The 21,899-nt window shown below is 44.8% G+C and overlaps 1 protein-coding gene across 1 annotated transcript in view; it reads right to left on the bottom strand.

Annotated features, from left to right (window-relative positions):
* The window catches only part of LOC122810765 (suppressor of SWI4 1 homolog), an 821,276-nt gene that overhangs the window by 137,197 nt on the left and 662,180 nt on the right, over nucleotides 1-21,899 (bottom strand). The window contains exon 11 of the mRNA XM_044082325.1: nucleotides 9,273-9,430. Coding sequence (XP_043938260.1) covers nucleotides 9,273-9,430 — 158 coding nt within the window. The remainder of the gene's footprint in view (nucleotides 1-9,272; nucleotides 9,431-21,899) is intronic.

The following is a 21,899-nucleotide window of genomic DNA, read 5'->3' as shown; positions in this document are numbered from 1 at the left end:
TTAAAGCCAGTAGGATAACAGTCTTCCATGATAAATACTTTACATCGGATGTGGCAGCAGGCTCAAAAGGTGGCAGAGTAAGCTTTTCCAGTACATAATTGTGGTCCCAAGCAGGAATGAGTGGAGTCCTAGGGGGCCTTAAATTCTTTGCTCCTCTGAGATATTGTTTCAGAAGTGGATGTGAAAAAATTATACTGTGCAGAGATAGCTGAGGCATGTATTTTTATGGAAGAAAAAGATAAACCTTTATGCAACATATGTTAGGTAATGTAAAATCAATGGAATATTTGGAATGTGAGGATCCGATTCCTGAGCCTGCATCCAGGTGCAAAATCTCTTCCATTTACCTGCATAAGATTTCCTAGTGCTAGGCCTTCTGGCTTCTAAGATGACATCCATAACCTGTTTGGTAAGGGTAGGATTAATTATAGACCCTGAATACGCCAGGCTGCCAGGCTGATAGTTTTGATATGAGAGTGCAGGACCTGGCCCTGATGTTGAGACAAAAGATTTGGAATCTGAGGTAGAATCCAAGGAGGTTCCTGGGATAGATTTATCAGTGTTGAGTACCAAAATTGTCGAGGCCAATTCGGGGCTAGTAAGATCATATTTGGTTTGTCCTGTTTTATTTTTAATAACACCCTTGGTAGAAGAGGCAGTGGTGGGAAGGCATACCCAGAGAGGTTCCTCCAACTGAATGAGAGAGCATCCACTTTCCATGCTAGCTTGTGATATGTCCTTGAGCAAAAAGTCTGTAACTGGTAGTTGTGGGGAGATGCAAAGAGATCTATGTCTGGGCAACCCCAGGCTTCTATAATCATCTTGAATATTTGGGTGTCTAGCATCCACTCGTGTGGGTCTGACAGATTCCTGCTCAGGCTGTCTGCCAGAGTGTTTTGTTTCCCTGGCAGGAATTGAGCTTGTAGATCCACTTTGCAAGCTAGTGCTGTGTTCCATAGAGTCATGGCTAGTCTGCAAAGGGGGTAGGAGTGTGAACCCCCCTTGCTTATGTACCACAACTGTGGTGTCTGTCTGTATCAGTAGCTGCCATGGCTGTAAAAGATCCCTGAAAGCCAAGAGGGCATTCTGTACAGCTAACATCTCTTAAATTGATATGTAGATGCTTCTGATCCTCTGTCCAAAAACCTTGCAGGCCTTTCCCCTGCAAGTGGGCTCCCCATGCATAATCCGAGGCATCCGTGGTTGTCACTTGGTTGGCTGGAGGTAGACTGAAGGCTTTCCCTTTGTTTTGAAGACATGCCGTGGCCCACCAATGAAAGACAGCAATCACGGTTTCCAGACTGTGACAATGCTGGGACCATACGTTTTTTAGGTACCACTGTATCTTCCTCATATGCAGTCTTGCATATGGTATGAGTAGGAAGCAGGAAGCCATGTAACCCAAAGCCTGCAGGAATTTCCTTGCAGTGAGCGGAGACATCAACGCCAGGATTTTGAAAGTTGAAGCCAGCTGTAGTTGTTTTTCTGGCGTCAGGAATGCCATCTGGGTTGTAGTGCTTAAAAGATCACCCAGGAAAGTTATCTGTTGAGTGGGTGCCAAATTTGACTTTTTTATGTTCACAGTGAATCCCAGGCACTTGAGTAGATTCTGAACAAATTGCAGGTGCTGGAGTAAGATGTCCTTGCTGTCTGCTTGAATAAGGCAGTCATCCAGATAAGGGTAAATTTGAATTCCCTTGAGTCTACAGTAAGCTACTACTGGTGCCAGGCACTTGGTAAAGACCCTGGGCGCAGTAGACAAGCCAAAGGGCAGCGCAGAGAATTGGTAATGTTTTGAGCCTGCCCTGAACCGGAGGTATTTTCTGCACTCCTGTCTGATAGGAATGTGTAGGTAAGCCTCCTTTAAGTCCAATGTCACCATCCATGCATTTTTGCTCAACACTGGCAGGAGCTGCTGCAGAGTAAGCATCTTGAACTTTGGTATCTCCAGGAAAGTATTTAAGACTGACAGATCCAGGATGGGTTTTGCTTTCTGGGAACTAGAAAGTGTCTTGAATAAAAGCCTTGTCCAGTCTCTGAATTTGGAACCAGTTCTATGGCCCTCATAGCCATGAGAGACCTCACCTGTTTTAATGCCTCCGCCCACTGAGTTTTTGGTAGGTCTGGCCGTGCGTTTGGTTTTGGTAAGGTGTGAAAGTGGAATTTGTAACCTCTTAAAACTACATCCAGAACCCACTTGTCTTGGGTTATGCAAGTCCAATTTCGGTGAAAAAGAGAAAGTTTTCCTCCCAGAGGAGCTTCCAGGAGAGAGGTTCCTGGAGCCATGCAGGGGGAGTCATTGAGCCTGTTTCCTATAAGGTTGAGACCTATCTTCTCCACCCCTGGGGGTGGAAGCACTCCACTGTCTAGGTCTATACGAGGTCTGTGCTTGGGCCCTCCCTCTGGGGAACCTATATCTACCCCTCTGAGGCCTGTCCAAGCTGGGAAAGGACCAATTCTTAGCTGGCCAATTTCTGCTAAATCTAGGAGGCTGAACTTGTAAGAAATCCTTAACCATTTGCATGGATTTTGCCTTATCCTCCATTTTCTTTATAACCTCTTCAGCCTTAGACCCAAACAAAACATTATGTTGGGCAGGAGCATCCAGTAATTTTGCTTTTACTTGATCAGGCAAATTTTGTTCCTTTAACCAAGCATGCCTTCTAATGACTGTGCCAGTGGCTGCCACCCTGCAAGAGGCCTCCAAAGCATCAAAACCACAGTGTAAGGTATGTTTCCCCACCTGCTCAGTAGCATGCATCAAATCTTGTAATTCCTTATTGTCTGCACAAGCAGAAATGGTACACATATTTTGTTTAATAACAGACAAAAGGTATTGCTGATATTTCAACATATGAAATTGACAATTCAAAGCCCTAATAGATAAAGTAGCAGAAGTGTACACTTTTTTGCCCCATCTCTCCAAAGCTCTAGAATCCTTATCTGACGGAATAGGGTTCTTAGCAGTGGCAGCCTTAACACCCTTAGGACCCTGAGAAATGGTTTCTGGATCAGCAGTAGGACTTTTAAATAGAAACTGGTGAGAGTCAGGGACTCTAACATCTATCAGGCTTAGCAGGGGCCAGAGGAAAGGAGTCAGGGGTTAAATTAGACTCAGTAAAGACATCATCCACAATATCCAAAATAGGAGGAATAGCCAGGGGTCTGTGTTGGGGAAGAAGGAAATCCCTAAGCCTTCTCTTAGATTCAGAGTACTCCTGTCCTTCCCAGTGAAAATGTTCCCTCATGTCATGTAAAGTTTCCCCAAAAGAGTAATCTTCAGGAGGAGAAGCTGAAGGAATGGATTCCTCAGCATCAGAATCCTCATAAGGAGGGAAAGTATAATCCTGTTCAGAGGAAGACACTGAAGAGATAGATACCCGATCAGAGGCCTTTTGTCTGGAGGGGGATGGGAACCCCTAATCATAGTTAGCAAATCCTCCGCCATTTTAAGTATTTGTTTTTGAGATTTAGGTCCCGGATCAGAGAAGGCCTGGGCTTGAGTCTTTGTTTTAGAAGGAGTCTTTGTCTTTGCCTTTACCTGAAGCTGTGTAGGCCTGAAAACCCCCTCGGAAGCCGGTACCTGCACAGCGGCTCCGGACCCATCCGAGGGAGCATTATCCGAAGGTCCTGCACCTGGAATATCCGAAAGCCTAGTTGGCTCCTCGTGGGAGTCCGTATCGGCAAGCAGTTCTGTAATGGCCGACGACAGGGGCTGCGAAAGCGCCTCACTGACGAAGGCTGAACCGGCAGCTGGCTCTAATTGTAAACTGTCGTCTGATTTGGACCTCGGAGGCCTATCATTATCCTTGCGCCCTTTATGAACTCCGGTAGTTGGAAGCGTGTCCGACATGTTATAATTAAATCGCCTCCCAAAGTAATGAAAGGCAAAATCGTATCTCCGTTTAATAGTACGTTGATTAAATCTAGCACAAAACCGACAACTAGCTACGTCGTGGTCAGGGCCTAGGCAAGGAATACAGTAAGAATGAAAATCCTTATGAGGTATTTGCTTCCCACATGAAATACAATTAACTTTTTCTGACATCGGACTGGAGCAAGAAAAAAGTTTCCCCAACGGGGTACTTGGCTTTGAAAAGAAGAATGCCTTCGGTATGAAGCACAAAAAATAACAGGAGTCAGCCGACCGGCACTTGCAAACTGCTTCCACCACGCGGCAAGAAAGGCTGGAGAACATGGCGTCGACTGTGAGCTTTGTACCCCTGGCGCACTGACGTCAGGGAGGATGAGTACACAGCCGACGCCGGACCCAGACTTTGGGATTCTGGCCGACCAAGGGCTGCCTGCCGGCAGGAAGAACCCTACAGTGATGACTGCAACAGTGAAACATGATGAACATCATCAGATGCTGCTGTTAAACAAGTAATAATTAGTAGCACATATCAAATATTGCGCAACTGCTATAAGAATAAATCAGAGGTGGTTAGAATTTAGAAGATAGACTGGATAAGCAATTCACAAAGAAACAATGGCAGGATATACGTATGTCTCCCAAATGAGCAACAAAGTCTGGAAGATTTAGCATCTTTGCGTGAAGTGTTTACATACATATTTTTATTTCACAAGTAGACGCCAAAGAATTTTCCCTCAGGTAGACAGCAAATGTTGGAGGTGTAATGGATAGAAAGAGGTAACTGGGAAGATATTTTCTTTGTGTGTAATGAATTGGCAGACTTTAAATATTCCCTGAGACTATTCTGTCTCACATATTGTGTGAGCAAATTTGTGTACCTCAAAAAATCATTTCCTTAGTTACACCGAATTTCAATTGTCTACAAATAGTAAAGCCTTGCTGAGTCCAACTATGGTGACTGCCAAAAAAGTAACTACTAGAAAATGGAAATCAAAGTCTAAACCAACTGTACTTGAAGCAGTGAATTTAGAAAGAGATAAAACAAATGGAATTGGGAACTTTAGAAAATGGTAGGAGCAAATTACATAGGAAAAAATGGAAATTGTGGGAACAATACATGCAGAGGAGGAATGAAGTTTAAAAGAAGGCAGGGTTTGAATGATATGTAATGCTTGACTGACAATGACTGAACAGATTATAAGTAATGTATAATGTTTTTGCAACTACAATTGTGTTTGCAAGTACAATTATGTCAATATGGTTTGTTTTCATTTATATAAATATATGACTGCTTATTTCATATATGATAAATTAAGATATTTCTTGTTTAAAAAAATGAAAAAGGCCAGGTGCACAAGGCAATTTCTTACAGATATCTTATACCTACAAGCTCCTGCAGGTCTACTGGGTTCTGCAAGACAACTCACTCTCTCTGCTCACAATTTTTTTCTCATTTGGTCACTCTATTTTACACATTCTTCTAGGTTAAAGAATGCTTGTACAGGACAATCTTGCTTGGGAGTTGGCTGGCCTAAACAAACCACCTTTAGTTTCTTTTACTCCCAGATGATCTTAAGATTTCTGTCCCTCTCTGCCAAGTTTTTTTCCTAAAAAGTAAGATTGGGTTCATAACAAAATGACTTGGAAATCTATGGGTGGAATCTACCAAGCTTTTCTAAAGTTTTTGTGGATAATGGAAAAATTCAACTCGGTAAGAATATAACTTTAAACAGTCAAATCACTTAACTATAATCAAGCAACAATCTAAAGGCAAATAAAAGCCCCCTTCCCCCAACAAAATTGCACAAGTGGCTCCATCTTTTAAGTGATACACTGGTTCAAAGTTGGGAGGGTGTGTGTGTGTGTGTGTGTGTGTGTGTGTGTGTGTGTGTGTGTGTGTGTGTGTGTGTGTGTGTGTATACACACACAGGTGAGCATTATTGTACGAGTGTGAATGAAAGAAAATCCAAATACTTGCATTTACCACAACCTGGCAACAGACTGTCACAAAGCAGCAACAAGTGTTAAGGTCTGTCCATCACTGGAGGGGGTCAAACAATTGGATCTCAACTGTTCCATCTGTGTTCTCAGATCAAGTTTGGTGCATAATGCCAAAACTTGGGTTGGAGCCAGTGGCTTACCAAAACATGCAGCCATGAAGGCAACACTTTCAGACTTCTTTGTGCAGCTTACAGGGTCTCAAAAGGCATTGTTCATTCTGCTGTTTTCCTTAACTGCTACCTTTTTTTTCTCTAGCTTCTCTATTTCCCTGTGGTACAAAGACTTATTTTTTCAACGTGCTGGGAGTATGCATCTTCTCTGCAGAAGCAGTTGAGAGTGGTGGCATTCCTTTACTACGGGAAAGAAGCTTAAAGCACCCATCAAGACACTTAATATTCTTAGCTCTAAGAAACAATGTCTTCTTTAAAAAAATATTACTCCTTGCAAGAAGGAGTGGGTTGTTACTCTCCTAGACAGAAAAAGCAATGAAACTAAAAAACAGATCCTCTGGGATCTTTCCTGAGGAGTGTTCTAAACCTCAGAAAAATTTCCAGGAATACACTAACAAGACCCAAACAGTACCACAGAAAATACAACAAATTATGAGCAAAGCACAGATAGAAAAAGCAAACACCACTCCCAAAAGGATATTTCTCACAAAGGAGCTTGCACGGATTTGACTGAAATGGATTACCAAACTCAGTAAAGCATCAACACAGAAATGAAAATGGCATTAGCTACTTCCCTGTTTCTACCAGCATCCTAATCATGGGAAGGGATGTCCAAAGTTTCAGGCTAGATAACCAGACACCCCCTCCTACAGTTAATTCTCACCTACAATGAACAATACTGTATCAGTGATTGCTTAGTTGAACAAATAATCCCTCCATCAAAGATTCGGCCTTAATTTTTTTTTTGCATGTGTGACAACCCATAACAAAAAAAACATGTTTTAAGTTGCCCCCAATTTGCACACTGCTTTTTATTTCAAGCACAAGACATTTACATTTTGAGAAGTCAGACTTCAAAAGCAAAGTCCATTTCTGCAATGCTAATCCCTGCTGTCAAATTCTCTTAGATCCACTGCTACTTAACAGCAATGACAATTTCAGCAGTTAACTTAAACACACTTGCAAATTATGTACATTAAACATGGTTATAAAACAGGATTTGTCTCAAGTTTTAAAAAAATGCAATACTCATAAAACTGACAACTCAAAGGTTTATTACTTGAGAAAAAAGACCAAGCACTAGATGACAGCTGATCAAGCTGGGTGGATAGGCAAGGGAAGTATGAGCAACCCACTCTCCATCAAGGTACTAGTGCATATAACCATCAGCAGCTTCGAGTATTACAAGTCGTATCACTTAACTAAACTGCTGGATCAATGGCGTTTCAATCTCAACATCAACACTGTAGATTACTGCTCTCATCATCATCTTCTTTCGGCTGTTCCCGTTAGGGGTCGCCACAGCGGATCATCTGTTTCCATTTCTTCCTGTCCTCTGCATCATGCTCTTTCACACCAACCGCCTGCATGTCCTCTCTCACCACATTCATAAACCTTATCTTAGGCCTTCCTCTTTTCCTCTTACCTGGCAGCTCCATCCTTAGCATCCTTTTCCCAATATACCCAGCATCCCTCCTCAGCACATGTCCAAACCAACGCAATCTCGCCTCTCTTGCTTTGTCCCCAAACTGTCCAACCTGAGCTGACCCTCTAATATACTGATTCCTAATCCTGTCCATTCTAGTCACACCCAGTGCAAATCTTAACATCTTTAACTCTGCCACATCCAGATCTGACTCCTGCCTTTTCGTCAATGCCACCGTCTCCAACCCATATAACATAGCTGGTCTCACTACCCTCTTGTACACCTTCCCTTTCACTCTTACTGGTACCAGTCTGTCACAAATCACTCCTGACACTCTTCTCCACCCACTCCAACCTGAATGTACTCTCTTCTTCATCTCTCTTCCACACTCACCATTACTCTGAACTGTTGATCCCAAGTACTTAAACTCATCCACCTTTACCAACTACTCCCTGCATCCTCACCATTCCTCTACCCTCCCTCTCATTTACACACATATATTCTGTTTTAGCCCTGCTGACCTTCATTCCTCTCCTCTCTAAAGCACATCTCCACCTCTCCAGGGTCTCCTCAACCTGGTCCCTACTCTCACTACATATCACAATGTCATCTGCATATATTCTGTTTTAGCCCTGCTGACCTTCATTCCTCTCCTCTCTAAAGCACATCTCCACCTCTCCAGGGTCTCCTCAACCTGGTCCCTACTCTCACTACATATCACAATGTCATCTGCAAACATCAGCTCCTGTCTAATCTCATTTGTCAACCTGTCCATCACCACTGCAAATAAGAAAGGGCTCAGAGCTGATCCTTGATGTAATCCCACCTCCAACTTAAACGTATCTGTCACTCCCACCGCAGTCCTCACCAATGTCACACTACCCTTGTACATATCCTGTACCACTCTTACATACTTCTCTGCCACTCCCGACTTCCTCATACAATACCACAACTCCTCTCTAGGCACCCTGTCACATGCTTTCTCTAAGTCCACAAAGACACAATGCAACTCCTTCTGCCCTTCCCTGTATTCCTCCAACAACACTCTCAGAGCAAATACCGCATCTGTAGTGGTCTTTCCTGGCATGAAACCATACTGCTGATCACTAATCATCACCTCCCTTCTTAACCTAGCTTCCACTACTCTTTCCCAAAACTTCAAGCTGTGACTGATCAATTTTATCCCTCTGTAGTTACTGCAGCTATGCACATCACCCTTATTCTTAAAGATAGGTACCAAAACACATTCTCCACTCCTCAGGCATCCTCTGACTTTCCAAAATTTCATTAAACAATCTAGTTAAGAATTCCACTGCCATTTCTCCTAAGCACCTCCATGCTTCCACTGGTATGTCATCTGGGCCACCAGCCTTTCCATTCTTCATCCCCTTCATAGCTGTCCTTACTTCCTCCTTGCTAATCTGCTTCACTTCCTGATTCACTATCCCCACATCATCCAACCTTCTCTCTCTCACATTCTCTTCATTCATCAGCCCTTCAAAGTACTCTTTCCATCTGCTTAACACAATCTCCTCACTTGTGAGTACGTTTCCCTCACTGTCCTTTATCACCCTTGCCTGCTGCACATCTTTCCCAGCTCTGTCCCTCTGTCTAGCCAACTGCTCTAACAGTAAGAAATGAAAATGTGGTAATACTTCACACCACAAGTAATCAGGACACTTAAAACATTGTTAACCACCCACATGTTCTCCAATATACAGTTGCACAAAGTCTAAGTCACTGCCTGCTTTGCCAACATAATCAGCATTTCTACAGGAGCCCAATATTAAAAATAGTTTACCTTCATCTGGTTCCTTGCCAACCTCCTGTCTATAATACTCCACTTCTGCCTCTTCAGTCTCATCAGGATGTGCATGATCACTCAAACCAGGATCTTCTGCACCACTGTCCTCTTCATCCTGTTCTGCAGTGCGCTTCATGCCTTCCAAGGTTTTCTTCCTATACAGCAAAGACATTACCACACAGATTAATTTAGGAAAACCTAGTAATGGCAAATAAAGGTAAAAAATACAAGCATTACAGTACACCTATTAAAAAAGACTGCAGTCAACTTCTACATAAATTCAGTGGAGTAGTAAAAGTGCACAACACTGAGTTTTAAATATGCAACTTAAATTCAGACTCAACATAAAAATTAAGTACTTACCATAACAATGGCTCTTCATTATGCCTATTCTGTCTGTCTTCTGATAGATGAGATTTTGCTACAAGGCTGATCTGATTCAGCAGACAGACTATTCTCCAAATGCTTGAGTGCTTTCCTTAGTCCCATAACACAACTGTTCCATCGGTGTTCTCACATCGAGTTTGCTGCACAACACCAAAACCTGGGACAGATTAGCCCCCAATAATTTGGAAAGGGGAGTGGATGGGCTTCAGGCAAGGCTTACTACATCCATACGAACGAGATGTGAAAATTTAGAGGAAGTCAGAGGGTGGGTTATTGAATTAGATGGAGTAGCGATAATGAAAATCAAGAAGTTATGTACTCACCATAACGTTTGACGTATGTAGTCCATCTCGCCTCACATTCTTACCCGTGGGTTCGGAACCGAACCTTGGCTCCGACTCGGCCATACTCTAGCTCAAAGTCTTCAATTGGCTCATGGCCAAGAGGTATCCCATGGTGCAATGCGCCTATTCCCCAGATCTTGTTTGCAGTGAGCTCACATCCATCCACACACACACACACACACACACACTCTCACACTCTCACACACACACACACTCTGAGAGGAAGAACCAACTCAACCTATCAAGGAGTGCTGAAACCAGAGACTCGACTTCTAGGTCCTCCAGGAGGGGGTAGGTGGGTGGGCCCCTTGATACCAGATCCAATTTGTAATGAGTAATAAAGGTGTAAGGAGATGCCCAAGTAGCTGCAGCACAAATATTATCCATAGACATCCTAGCCTGAAAGCCAGTAGAAGTAGACACCGAACGTGTAGAGTGAGCCTTTACCTTGAAGGGTAATTCCTTGCCATTTGAAGAACAGATGAAGAAAATGCAGCTAGAAATCCATCTGGACAAAGTTACTTTGGAAACTGAAGTACCTAGTCTGTTTTCCGAAAAGGAGACACAAAGTTGGCCAGATTTTCTAAAATCTCTTGTTCTATGTAAATAGAAACGTAATTGTCTGTGGACATCCAGCTGATGAAACTTAAATTCTGCCTTGTTATCCAGGGAAAAACACAGGCATCTCAGATTGGTTGAGGTTGACCACTGAAACAACCTTAGGCATACAGGAAGGATTAGGTCTTAGCAAAACCCTATCCTTGTGAAATATCAAGTAAGGGGGCCGGACTGATGAAGCTTGGAGTTCCGCCTAGCCGAAGTGATGGCTATCAAAGAAGAGTGTCTTCCAAGACACAAATTTTAGGTCACAGGTTGCCGCGGGCTCAAAAGGTGGTGAGGTAAGCTGCTGTAGCACAAAATTAAGATCCCATGGCATAACAGGATCAAAGATTGGAGGTCGTAGTAGCATAGTCCCTTTGAGAAAGGCCCAACAAAGACTATGCGCCATTATATTGGGTTCACTAGCAACATGAAAAGTAGAAATGGCTGCCAACTGTACTTTAATAGTTGCCGCAGATCCCTGACTAAACAGTTGAGATAGAAACTCTAAAATCTATGAGATGGGAGCTGTATAGGGATCAATCTGTCTTTCATAAGCCCAAATGGAAAATCTCTTCCACTTACTGGAATAAATCTTCCTAGTAGAAGGCTTGTGGGAGGAAGACAGAATATGAACCACCTCCATGAAAAATCATGAAGCCTGACTAGGGACAGAATTGGAGCAGCCATGCTGTCAACCTGAGGGTTTGGACGGAGGGGTGGAAAGTACAGTTTTGTACCTACCATAAATGTAGATATTCGAGTGCTCATACAGCTGCAGTCATAACAGATGGGTTATCCTGCCGTCAGGCGGGTCCTCGGTCGGCCGAATTCCAAAGTCTATGTCCGGCGTCGGTTGTCGTCGCTTCTTCCCTGACGTCGGTGCGGCAGGGGTATAAAAGAGCCAGCCGACGCCATCTTCTTCAGTTTTTCTTGCCCCAGATGTCAGGTGCCCCCAGAAGGAAGGCAAAACATAAACTTATGTAATAATGCAATATAGAATAATCAAAAAACAGTAGTTGTAAGCAAATACACCATAAAAGAATACCCCAAATAGGTTGTATGAGAAGGTGTTTGTCATAAGGCCTGTCCTAAGAGGGGATGGAGGGGGGGGAACCTGGACTGCAACTGTATGAGCACTCGAACATCTACATTTATGGTAGGTACAAAACTGTACTATGTTCATCGTGCATACAGCTGCAGTCAAAACAGATGGGTAGAATCCCAAAGCTAAGCAGGGGTGGCAGGCACTAAGCGGAACTAGGAGAAGCAAGGATGACCTGCAAGACAGCTGTGGCAAATCCCGCTCTAGATTTTGAGTAAAGTGGAAGGTGATCGTGTTTGGAGAAAGTGTGCACTGAACTCCAAGTGGCTGCTTCCAAAATGTCCTTGGTAGGAACCCCCCTGAGGAAAGCTGCAGAGGTAGCTGTGGCTCTTGTGGAATGGGACCTGATGCTAGATGGGGCAGCTTTTCCATAAAATGAGTAACAAAAGCGTATGCAGTGGGCTATCCATTTTGAGATTGTCTGTTTGGAGATAGCCTTTCCTTGAGCACCTGTAGCATAGGACACAAAGAGTTGCTCGGATTTCCTGAATGGCTTTGTCCTGTCCAAATAATAACGTAGTTGTCTGTGAATGTCCAAGGAATGCAGTAGTCTTTCCCCTTTGTTTCGTGGGTTAGGGTAAAAGGTAGGTAAGTGGATAGTCTGATTCAAGGCTACACTGGATACTACCTTTGGCATAAAGGTAGGGTTGGTTCAGAAGAAACTCTGTCCTGATGGAAAATGATGAAAGGTTGCACAGCCATGAGGGCCTGTAGTTCCGAAACCCTGCATGCTGAGGTGATAGCCAGAAGGAAGGCTGTTTTCCATGACAAATATTGTAGTTCTGTCGAAGCACCCTGGCTCAAATGGAGGAAGGGTCAGTTTTTCCAATATGAAGTTGAGGTCCCAAGCAGGGACTGGTGGTTTCCTTGGGGGTTTTATATTCTTAGCCCCTCTGAGGAACTGTCTTAAGAGAAGATGAGAGAATAAAGGAGAGAATAAAGGAGGATCTGTGTTGTATTGTGCAGAAATGGCTGAAGCATGGATTTTGATGAAGAAGGAAAGTCCACTGTTTAACATCTCAGCTAGGTACTGTAATATTTGAGGTATGTTTATTACCCAAGGATTCTGGGCCCTTTTTCTGATTCCAGGCACAAAACCGCTTCCATTTGGCGGAGTAGGCTTTTCGAATAGAAGGTCTTCTGGTCTCCAAGATGACATCCTGCACCTCCTTGGAGAGGAGGGTCTGTTGTGAAATCAAGGGATTCTCCATGCGGCTAGATTTAGGGTTTTGAGCTGGCTGTGAATAGTTTTGAAGTTGTGCTGGGACAACAGAAGAGGCACTAGAGGTAGGATCCATGGTGGGGAATGCGTCAGGCTCTTCAGGAGTGGATACCAGTGTTGTCTTGGCCAGTCTGGAACAATGAGAATCATTTTCGGCCTCTCTGCTCTGGCTTTTAATAGAACTTTGGGCAGCAGAGGGAGAGGCGGAAAGGCATAGACTGTCAATGTTGTCCAACTGAAGGAAAGTGCGTCCACTTTCCAGGCCTGCGTATGATAGGTCCTTGAGCAAAACATTTTCAGTTGGTAATTTCTTTGGGTAGCAAAGAGATCTATGTCTGGCTGTCCCCATGCCTGAGTTATCTTTGCGAAAACTTGAGGATGCAACTTCCATTTGTGTGGATCTGTCATATTTCTGCTTAGGCTGTCTGCCAGTGTGTTTTCCTTCCCTGGTAGGAATTGTGCCTGAAGTTGGATTTGCAATTCCAGAGCTGTGTTCCAAAGGGTCATGGCTAGTCTGCACAGGGGGTATGAATGAGTTCCCCCCTGTTTATGTACCACATCACTGTGGTGTTGTCTGTCCTTATCAATAGCTGGCCTGGATGCAGTAGGTCTTTGAAAGCCATAATAGCATTTTGCACTGCTAGCATTTCCTTTTGGTTGATGTGTAGGTGCTTCTCTTTTTGGGACCATTTTCCCTGAATGCACTGATCTTTCATGTGTGCCCCCCAGGCTTAGTCCGAGGCGTTGTGATGATTTGATTTGCTTGGGGTATGCAGAAAGGGAGACCTTTGTTTCTTTGGCATGCTTGAGCCCACCACAGAAATTCCTTTTGAAGACACGGAATGAGTGGTATAATTGTTTCCAAACTGTAGCTGTGTTGAGACCATAAGTTTTTTAGGTACCATTGAAGTTTCCTCATATGCAGCTTTGCACATGGGATCAGCAGGATGCAAGATTCCATGAATCCCAGAGCCTGCAAGATTTTCCTTGCAGTCAGCCTGGTGAAGGTTGCCATTTTGCTGAAGTATTGAGATAGTTGCCCTTGTTTGTCTGGCGTGAGGTAGGTCATCTGGGTGTTTGTATTCAAGCTGGCACCCAGGAAAATTGTTGTTTGAGAAGGTATTAGTTTTGATTTCTTTTTGTTGACTGTGTATCCCAGAAAGTTCAACAGTCTTATTATAAACGCCAGGTGTTTCAGAAGTATGTCCTTGCTGTCCGCTTGGATCAGGCAGTCGTCCAGATATGGGTATATTTGTATTCCTTGAAGTCTGCAGAAAGCAATTACTGATGCCAGGCATTTCGTAAACACTCTGGGCGCAGTAGATAAGCCAAAGAGCAATGCAGAGACTTGATAGTGGGTTGAACCTGCAAGAAATCTGAGGTATCTTCTGCAATCTTGTCTGATAGGGACATGCAGGTATGCCTCCTTGAGGTCCAGTGTTACCAGCCAAGACTCCTTGCCCAGCATGGGAAGAAGCTGCTGTAATGTGAGCATCTTGAATTTTGGTACCTGTAAATATGTGTTTAGGATGGATAGATCTAAAATAGGTCTCCAATATTTGTCCTTCCTTGGTACGAGGAATAGCCTGGAATAAAACCCTTGACCTTGTTCTTTTGCAGGCACCTCTTGAATAGCTTTCATGCCCATGAGAGCTGAAATTTGTTTTTGTGCCTCTGCCCTTTGATTTTGTGGCAGGTTTGGCATGCCTCTCATTTTTGGAAGGGTGTGAAAGTGGAATCTGTAGCCTCTATCTATAATGTCCAGGATCCATTTGTCTTTTGTGACAATATACCAATTTTTTGAGAATAATGCCAGTTTTCCGCCTAAAGGTGCTGCCGTTAAAGCTTTGCTTGGCAAGTAAAGGGGAAAGTCATTGTGTCTGCTTGCTGAATGACTGTGATCTATCTTCTCCACCTCTTGGGGTTGGTGCTTGCCATTGCCTGGCTCTGAATGATCCTTGAGATTGCCCTCTACCTCTCGGGCGCCTGTATCTGCCTCTTTGAGGTCTGTCCGTGGCTGGAAAGGACCAATTTTTTGAAGGCCAGTTTCTGCTGAAATGTGGAGGTTGTACCTGCAGGAAATCTTTCACTGTTTGCATTGATCTCGCCTTTTCCTCCATTTTCTTTAGTACCTTCTCAGCTTTAACACCAAACAATACATCTTTTTGAAGAGGTGCATCCAGTAATTTAGCTTCGACATGATCTGGTAAGGCTTGTTCTTTGAGCCAAGCATATCTGCGTATGACAGACCCTGTAACAGCAGCTCTACATGAGGCCTCTAAAGCATCAAAACCACATTGCAAGATATGTTTACCCACTTGCTCTGCACTATGCAACAAATCCTGCAACTCATCTGGTTGCTCAGGTTGTGTCATTTTGCTTTTCAACTCAGATAATAAAAACTGTTGATACTTTACCATATGGAACTGACAGTTTAATGCCCTCATGGTTAAAGTGGCCGAGGTATATACCTTTTTCCCCCCACCTTTCTAAAGCTCTGGAATCTCTCTCTGAAGATAATGGGTTTTTACCAGTAGAGGCCTTAATTCCCTTGGGACCCTGTGAAATGGTTTCTGGGTCAGCAGTATGGCTTTTGTATAGGAACTGGTGTGAATCTGGAACCCGGTAATACCTGTCAGGTTTAACAGGAGCCGGAGGTAAAGAATCTGGGTTGAGGCTGGCTTCTGTGTACACATCATCTAATATATCTAAGACAGGAGGGATAGCCAGAGGCCTATGCTGGGGGAGCAAGAGAAAATCCCTGAGCCTTTTCTTGGAATCTGAGTAATCTTGGCCTTCCCAGTGAAAGTGTTCCCTCAAAGTATGTAGGGTTTCCCCAAAAGAGTAATCCTCAGGGGGGGGGGGCGAGGGAATAGACTCCTCTGCATCAGAGTCTTTAAAAGGAGAATATGTATATTCCTGGTCCTCAGAATGTTCAGAGGTAATAGAGGCTTGATCTGAGAAAGGGTAGTCTTCCTCTAATCTGGGCCTTTTGTCCGAGGGGGGTTGAGAACCCCTGATAAGAGTAATCAAATCCTCAGCCATTTTGAGCATATGTTTTTTAGGCATGGGGCCTTGAGAGGGGGTCTGTGGTCCTTGTTTTTTAGTTTTCATGGCTGCTTTAGATTTTGTGAAAGCCTTAATGGAGAAGGAGGAAGGCCTGAAGACACCTTGAGAAATGGCAGGCCTGTCTAAACTCTGGGTTTCCCCGCCAAAAGTGTAGTCGGAGTGGGGGCCGAGGAGCCTGCGACCTCGGGCACAGAAGACACCAGTAATGAAGTGTCATCGGTAGTCAGGGGCTACGTAGGCGCCTCGCTGAGAACCGGAGAACCGGTAGTCGGCCTTAGCTTGGTGTCAGTAGAAGTCGCGGAACTCGTATGTCGGTCCTTATCCTTGCGTCTTTTACCCAAAACTGGAGTCGGGAATATCCGACGACATAATGTAATTAAATTTTTTACCAAAATAGTGATGGGCGAACTCCGCCCGACGCTTAATAGTGCGTTTGTTGAATCTAGCACTAAAATGTCAGGCCGAGACGTCGTGGTCTGGGCCTAAGCAAGGAATACAGTAAGAGTAGAAATCCTTATGTGGTATTTGCTTCCCACATGAAATGCAATTATTAACTTTGTCTGACATCGGTCTGAGGCAAGAAAAGTTTCCCCAACTGGGTATTTAGCTTTCAAGAAGACTTCGGCTGAAATATTTTCGTAAATCTCAGGAGCTGGCCGACCGGCACTTGCGAACTGCTTCTGCTTCGGGCACCGCGCGGCAAGAAAGACTGAAGAAGATGGCGTCGGCTGGCTCTTATACCCCTGCCGCACTGACGTCAGGGAAGAAGCAACGACAACCGACGCCGGACCTAGACTTTGGAATTCGGCCGACCGAGGACCCGCCTGACGGCAGGATAACCCATCTGTTATGACTGCAGCTGTATGCACGATGAACATCTGCCCTGACATACGACTCAACAGATCCGGCTCTGGGTCCAGAATCCACGGCTCATCCATTAGATAAGGGTGAAGAAAGGAGAACCAGACCCGACGGGGCCAGTGTGGAGCAATCAGTATCATTTTGCTTCTCAAAGACTGTGCTTTCTGAATAACCTTTGTTATCAGGGGAATTGGAGGGAAGGCATAGAGAAGATCAGAGGGCCAATTGTGAACTAGAGTGTCCCTGGGTGTTTCCCCTTCCGGGGGAATAAGGGTGAAGTAGCTGCTGCATTTGGCATTGAGGGGGCTGACAAATAGATCGCAGCAAGGCTGACCCCATCTGCGGAAAATCCATTCCGCCACCTGTTTGTTCAGGGACCACTCGTGAGGTATCAGAATAGCTCTGCTCAGCCTGTCGACAATCACGTTGGACTTCTCCGGAATGTGCGTTGCCACTAGAATGTCCTGGGAAGATACTGCCCACTGCCACACTCGAAGAGCCTCTCTGCAAAGGAGATATGACCTGGTTCCTCCCAGTTTGTTCTGATACCAGACCACAGACATGTCCAAGTGGATTGCAATTGTCCCAAGAGGAAGAAAGCTGCGAATTGCTTGCAATGCTAATAGCACCGCTCTCATCTCTAAGACACTGATATGCAAATGGATCTAGTGTTCCTGCCATGTGCCGTGGACAGTCTTGCCAAGATAATGCCCCCCCCCCACCCGATCTGGGAGGCATCCGTGGTCACAGTGGCAATCGGAGGATGAAGAACGAAAGGCATACCCGTGTTGAGATTGCTGGTCTGAAGCCACCAGCGCAGATCCTGCTTGCACCTGTCAGTTATTACAATAAGATGGGAGAGAGGAAGGAGCTAAGAGACCACTGGGCAAAAAGTAGCCACTGAAGAATCCTAATGTGAAGTCTTGCAAGAGGGACTAGCATAATCGTGGCAGCCATGGTACCTAACAGCTGGAGGACCACTTTTGCCTTGACCTTCTTCAGTGGTGGTAGAGCGTAGACTTGTTGCTGTAAAACCCGAATTCTCTCTTCTGGCAGAAAAACCTTCATGAGCACTGTCTCTAATTTGGCGCCGATAAAGGTGACACGCTGCGAGGGCAACAATGCAGACTTTTCCCAATTCGAGGCGATTCCCAGAATGTGGCACAGTGCAATAGTGGCATCCCTGGTCTGTAGTAGTAGATGCCTGGTGGTTGCAGACAGGAGCCAGTCGTCCAGGTACGGAAACACTTGGAATCCCGTACGTCTCAAGTGAGCGGTTACCACTGCCATGTATTTGGTAAACACCCTGGGGGCTGTGGTGAGACCAAAGGGCAGGGCGCGAAACTGAAAATGACTGGCTCCCAGACGGAAGTGTAGGTGACTTCTGGATGCCCTTTCCATTTTTATATGGTAGTAAGCATTCTTGAGGTCGATGGAGCACATCCACACATCTTTCCCTAATAACGGTAGAATTTACTGGAACGTGACCATGCGGAACTTGGACTTCTCTACATGAAGGTTCAAACGGCTGAGATCCAAAATGGGTCTCAGGTCCCCCTGTTCTTTTCGGCACCAAAAAGAATCTGAAGTTCTTAATCCTTCTTGGTCTGAGGTGACGGGCTGGATGGCTCCTTTTAACAGCAACTTTTGAACTTCTAAGGTTGCGGAATCCCTTTGACTGGGTAGAACATCTGGGATTCTTTTGTTTGGAGGAGGAGATGAAAGAAAGGGAATGTGATAACCTCTGGAGGATATCTCTAATACCCACTCATCTTGGGTGATGTCTCATGAGGCTTCCCAGTAGAGAGAAATGTGACCCCCGACTGGCTCCAGAGACGCGCAGTTGGGCTTCCTCTCAGGAGCGCTGGTATGGGAAGCCACGAAAGGAATCGTGGTCCCCCTGGTTACGTGGGCCTCTCCTGCCTCTAGGGCAGCATCTACCTGAATTTCCACCCTCTCCTCTGCCTCTGGCGGGGGAATCACTCTGTGCGTCGTGAAAAAAACGCTGCAATTTTCTGAACCACATTTTCCAACCCTTCTGGCCCTTGGGATAAGGTCTAGAAGGCATGGAAAAACGGACTCCCATGTCAGACAGGTTTTTTCCTTCCTGCTTGCACCTAGTGAGAGTATCCCTCATCTTGGTTCCAAATAAGGATGAACTATTAAAGGGCGCGTTGGTGAAGGTAGACTTGAAGGCCTCCGCGAAGTTGCACAGGCGCATCCAGGAGTGTCTCCTAAGAGAAACTCCGGAACCCGCAGCCCTGCTTGCTCCATCGGCTGCATACGAGATCAGCCTCATGGAGGAGTTAGCAATAGAATTTAGGGTAGACATCTGTGCATTGACTTTGAGCCACAGCATAAGAAAAGTACAGTTTTGTACCTACCATAAATGTAGATGTTAGAGTGCTAATACAGCTGCAGTCATAACAGATGGGTTCTCCTGCCGTCAGGCGGGTCCTCGGTCGGCCGAATTCCAAAGTCTAGGTCCGGCGTCGGTTGTCGTCGCTTTCTTTCCTGACGTCAGTGCGACAGGGGTATACAAGACACAGCCGACGCCATTTTCTTCAGTCTTTCTTGTCCCAGATGTCAGGTGCCCCCAGAAGGAAGGCAATATATATATATATATATATATATATATATATATATATATATATATATATATATAAAAAAAAAATATATATATATATATATATATATATATATATATAAAATATATACTATATAATCATGCATTACAATATAACCAAAAACCAGTAGTTGCAAGCAAATACACCATAGAAGGATAACCCAATCAAGTTGTAAGATGAGGAGTTAGCCACTAGGTCTGTACCCAGAGGGGAAGGAGGGAGGGAAACCTGTACTGCAGCTGTATTAGCACTCGAACATCTACATTTATGGTAGGTACAAAACTGTACTATGTTCATCGTGCATACAGCTGCAGTCATAACAGATGGGTAGAATCCCAAAGCTACGCACAGGGTGGTAGGCACTAGGTGGAACTGGGAGGAGCCAGAATGCCCTGCAACACAGCAGTAGCAAAGCCTGCTCTAGTTTTGGAGTATAAAGGTAGGTGGTAGTGTTTAGTGAAGATATGCACAGAACTCCAAGTGGCTGCTTCCAAAATATCTTAGGTAGTGACTCCTCTGAGGAAGGCTGCAGAGGTAGCTGTGGCCCTTGTGGAGTGAGATCTGATGCCTGCAGGTACAGATTTACCATGAAAGGAGTAACAAAACCGTATGCAGTGGCCTATCCATTTCGAAATTGTCTGCTTGGAAATTGGCTTCCCTTGAGCTCCTACAGCATAGGACACAAAGAGTTGTTCTGATTTCCTGAAAGGCTTTGTTCTGTCCAAATAGTAACGTAGCTGTCTATGGCTGTCTAAGGAATGTAGCAGCCTTTCCCCTTTGTTTTGAGGATTGGGGTAAAAGGTAGGTAGGTGTATGGCCTGATTTAAAGCTACCCTGGATACTACCTTAGGCATAAATGACGGGTTGGTTCATAGGGAAACCCTGTCCTGATGGAAGATGAGAAAGGTCTGCACAGCCATGAGGGCTTGTAGTTCCGAAACCCTACGAGCTGAGGTAACGGCCAGAAGGAAAGCTGTTTTCCAGGACAAATATTGCAAATCTGTTGAGGCAGCTGGTTCAAAGGGAGGCAATGTTAATTTTTCTAGAATGTAATTAAGATCCCAGGCTGGTATTGGTTGTTTCCTTGGAGGTCTTATATTCTTAGCCCCTCTGAGGAACTGTCTTAAAAGTGGGTGAGAGAATAAGGGTGGATCAGTGTTGTATTCTGCAGAAATGGCTGAGGCATGAATTTTGATGGAGGAAAATGAAAGTCCACTGTTCAACAGCTCAGCTAGATACTGTAATATCTGAGGCAAATTCAGTTTTCTAGGATCCTGGCCTTTTTTCTCATTCCAAGTGCAAAACCGTCTCCATTTTTGGAGTAAGCCTTTCTAGTAGATGGCCTTCTGGCCTCCAAAATGACATCCTGCACTTCTTTGGAGAGTAGGGTCTGTTGTGGTGTTAAGGAATTTTCCATGCAGCCAGATTGAGTGTTTTCAGCTGACTGTGAAGAGTTTTGTAGTTGTGCTGAGTCAGTAGAAGAGGCATTAGAGGTAGGGTCCAGGGAGGAGTATGTGTTAGGCTCCTCAGGAGTGGGTACCAGTGTTGTCTTGGCCAGTCTGGAGCAATCAGTATAATCTTCGGTCTGTCTGCTCTTGCTTTCAAGAGCACCTTGGGCAGAAGAGGCAAAGGTGGGAAGGCGTAAACTGTCCGTGCTGCCCAACTGAAAGAAAGGGCGTCCACTCTCCAGGCCTTTGGATGGAAGGTCCTTGAGCAGAACTTTGTCAATTGATGACTCCTGTGGGAGGCAAAGAGATCTATGTCTGGCCTTCCCCACGCTTGGATTATCTTTGTAAACACTTGAGGATGCAACTTCCATTCGTGTGGGTCTGTCATATTTCTGCTTAGATTGTCTGCCAGCGTGTTTTCCAATCCTGGCAGGTACTGTGCTTGAAGTTCGATTTGCCATTCCAGAGCCAAGTTCCAAAGTGACATGGCTAGCCTGCACAGGGGGTATGAATGTGTTCCTCCTTGTTTGTTTATGTACCACATTACTGTGGTGTTGTCTGTTCTTATCAATAATTGCCCTGGATGCAGGAGGTCCTTGAAAGCTGTAATTGCATTTATCACTGCTAGCATTTCCTTTTGATTGATGTGGAGGTGCTTTTCTTTTTGGGACCATTTGCCCTGAATGCATCTGTCATGTGTGCCCCCCAGGCGTAGTCTGAGGTGTCTGTTGTGATGACTTGATTTGCTTGAGGCTTGCAGAATGGGAGACCTGTGTTTGTTTGGCATGCTTGGGCCCACCATAGAAATTCCTTTTGCAAACATGGGATTATTGGTATTACTGTTTCCAAACTGTGGCTGTGTTGAGACCATAGGTTTTTTAGGTACCACTGAAGTTTCCTCATATGCAACTTTGCACATGGGATTAGAAGAATGCAAGATGCCATGACGCCCAGAGCCTGC

Source organism: Protopterus annectens, chromosome 9.part0, assembly GCF_019279795.1.
Source record: "Protopterus annectens isolate FY-2018-M chromosome 9.part0, PAN1.0, whole genome shotgun sequence".
Classification (NCBI taxonomy): domain Eukaryota; kingdom Metazoa; phylum Chordata; order Ceratodontiformes; family Protopteridae; genus Protopterus; species Protopterus annectens.
The sequence above is the reverse complement of the archived record's forward strand: the minus strand, read 5'-3'. Positions and strand labels throughout refer to the sequence as shown.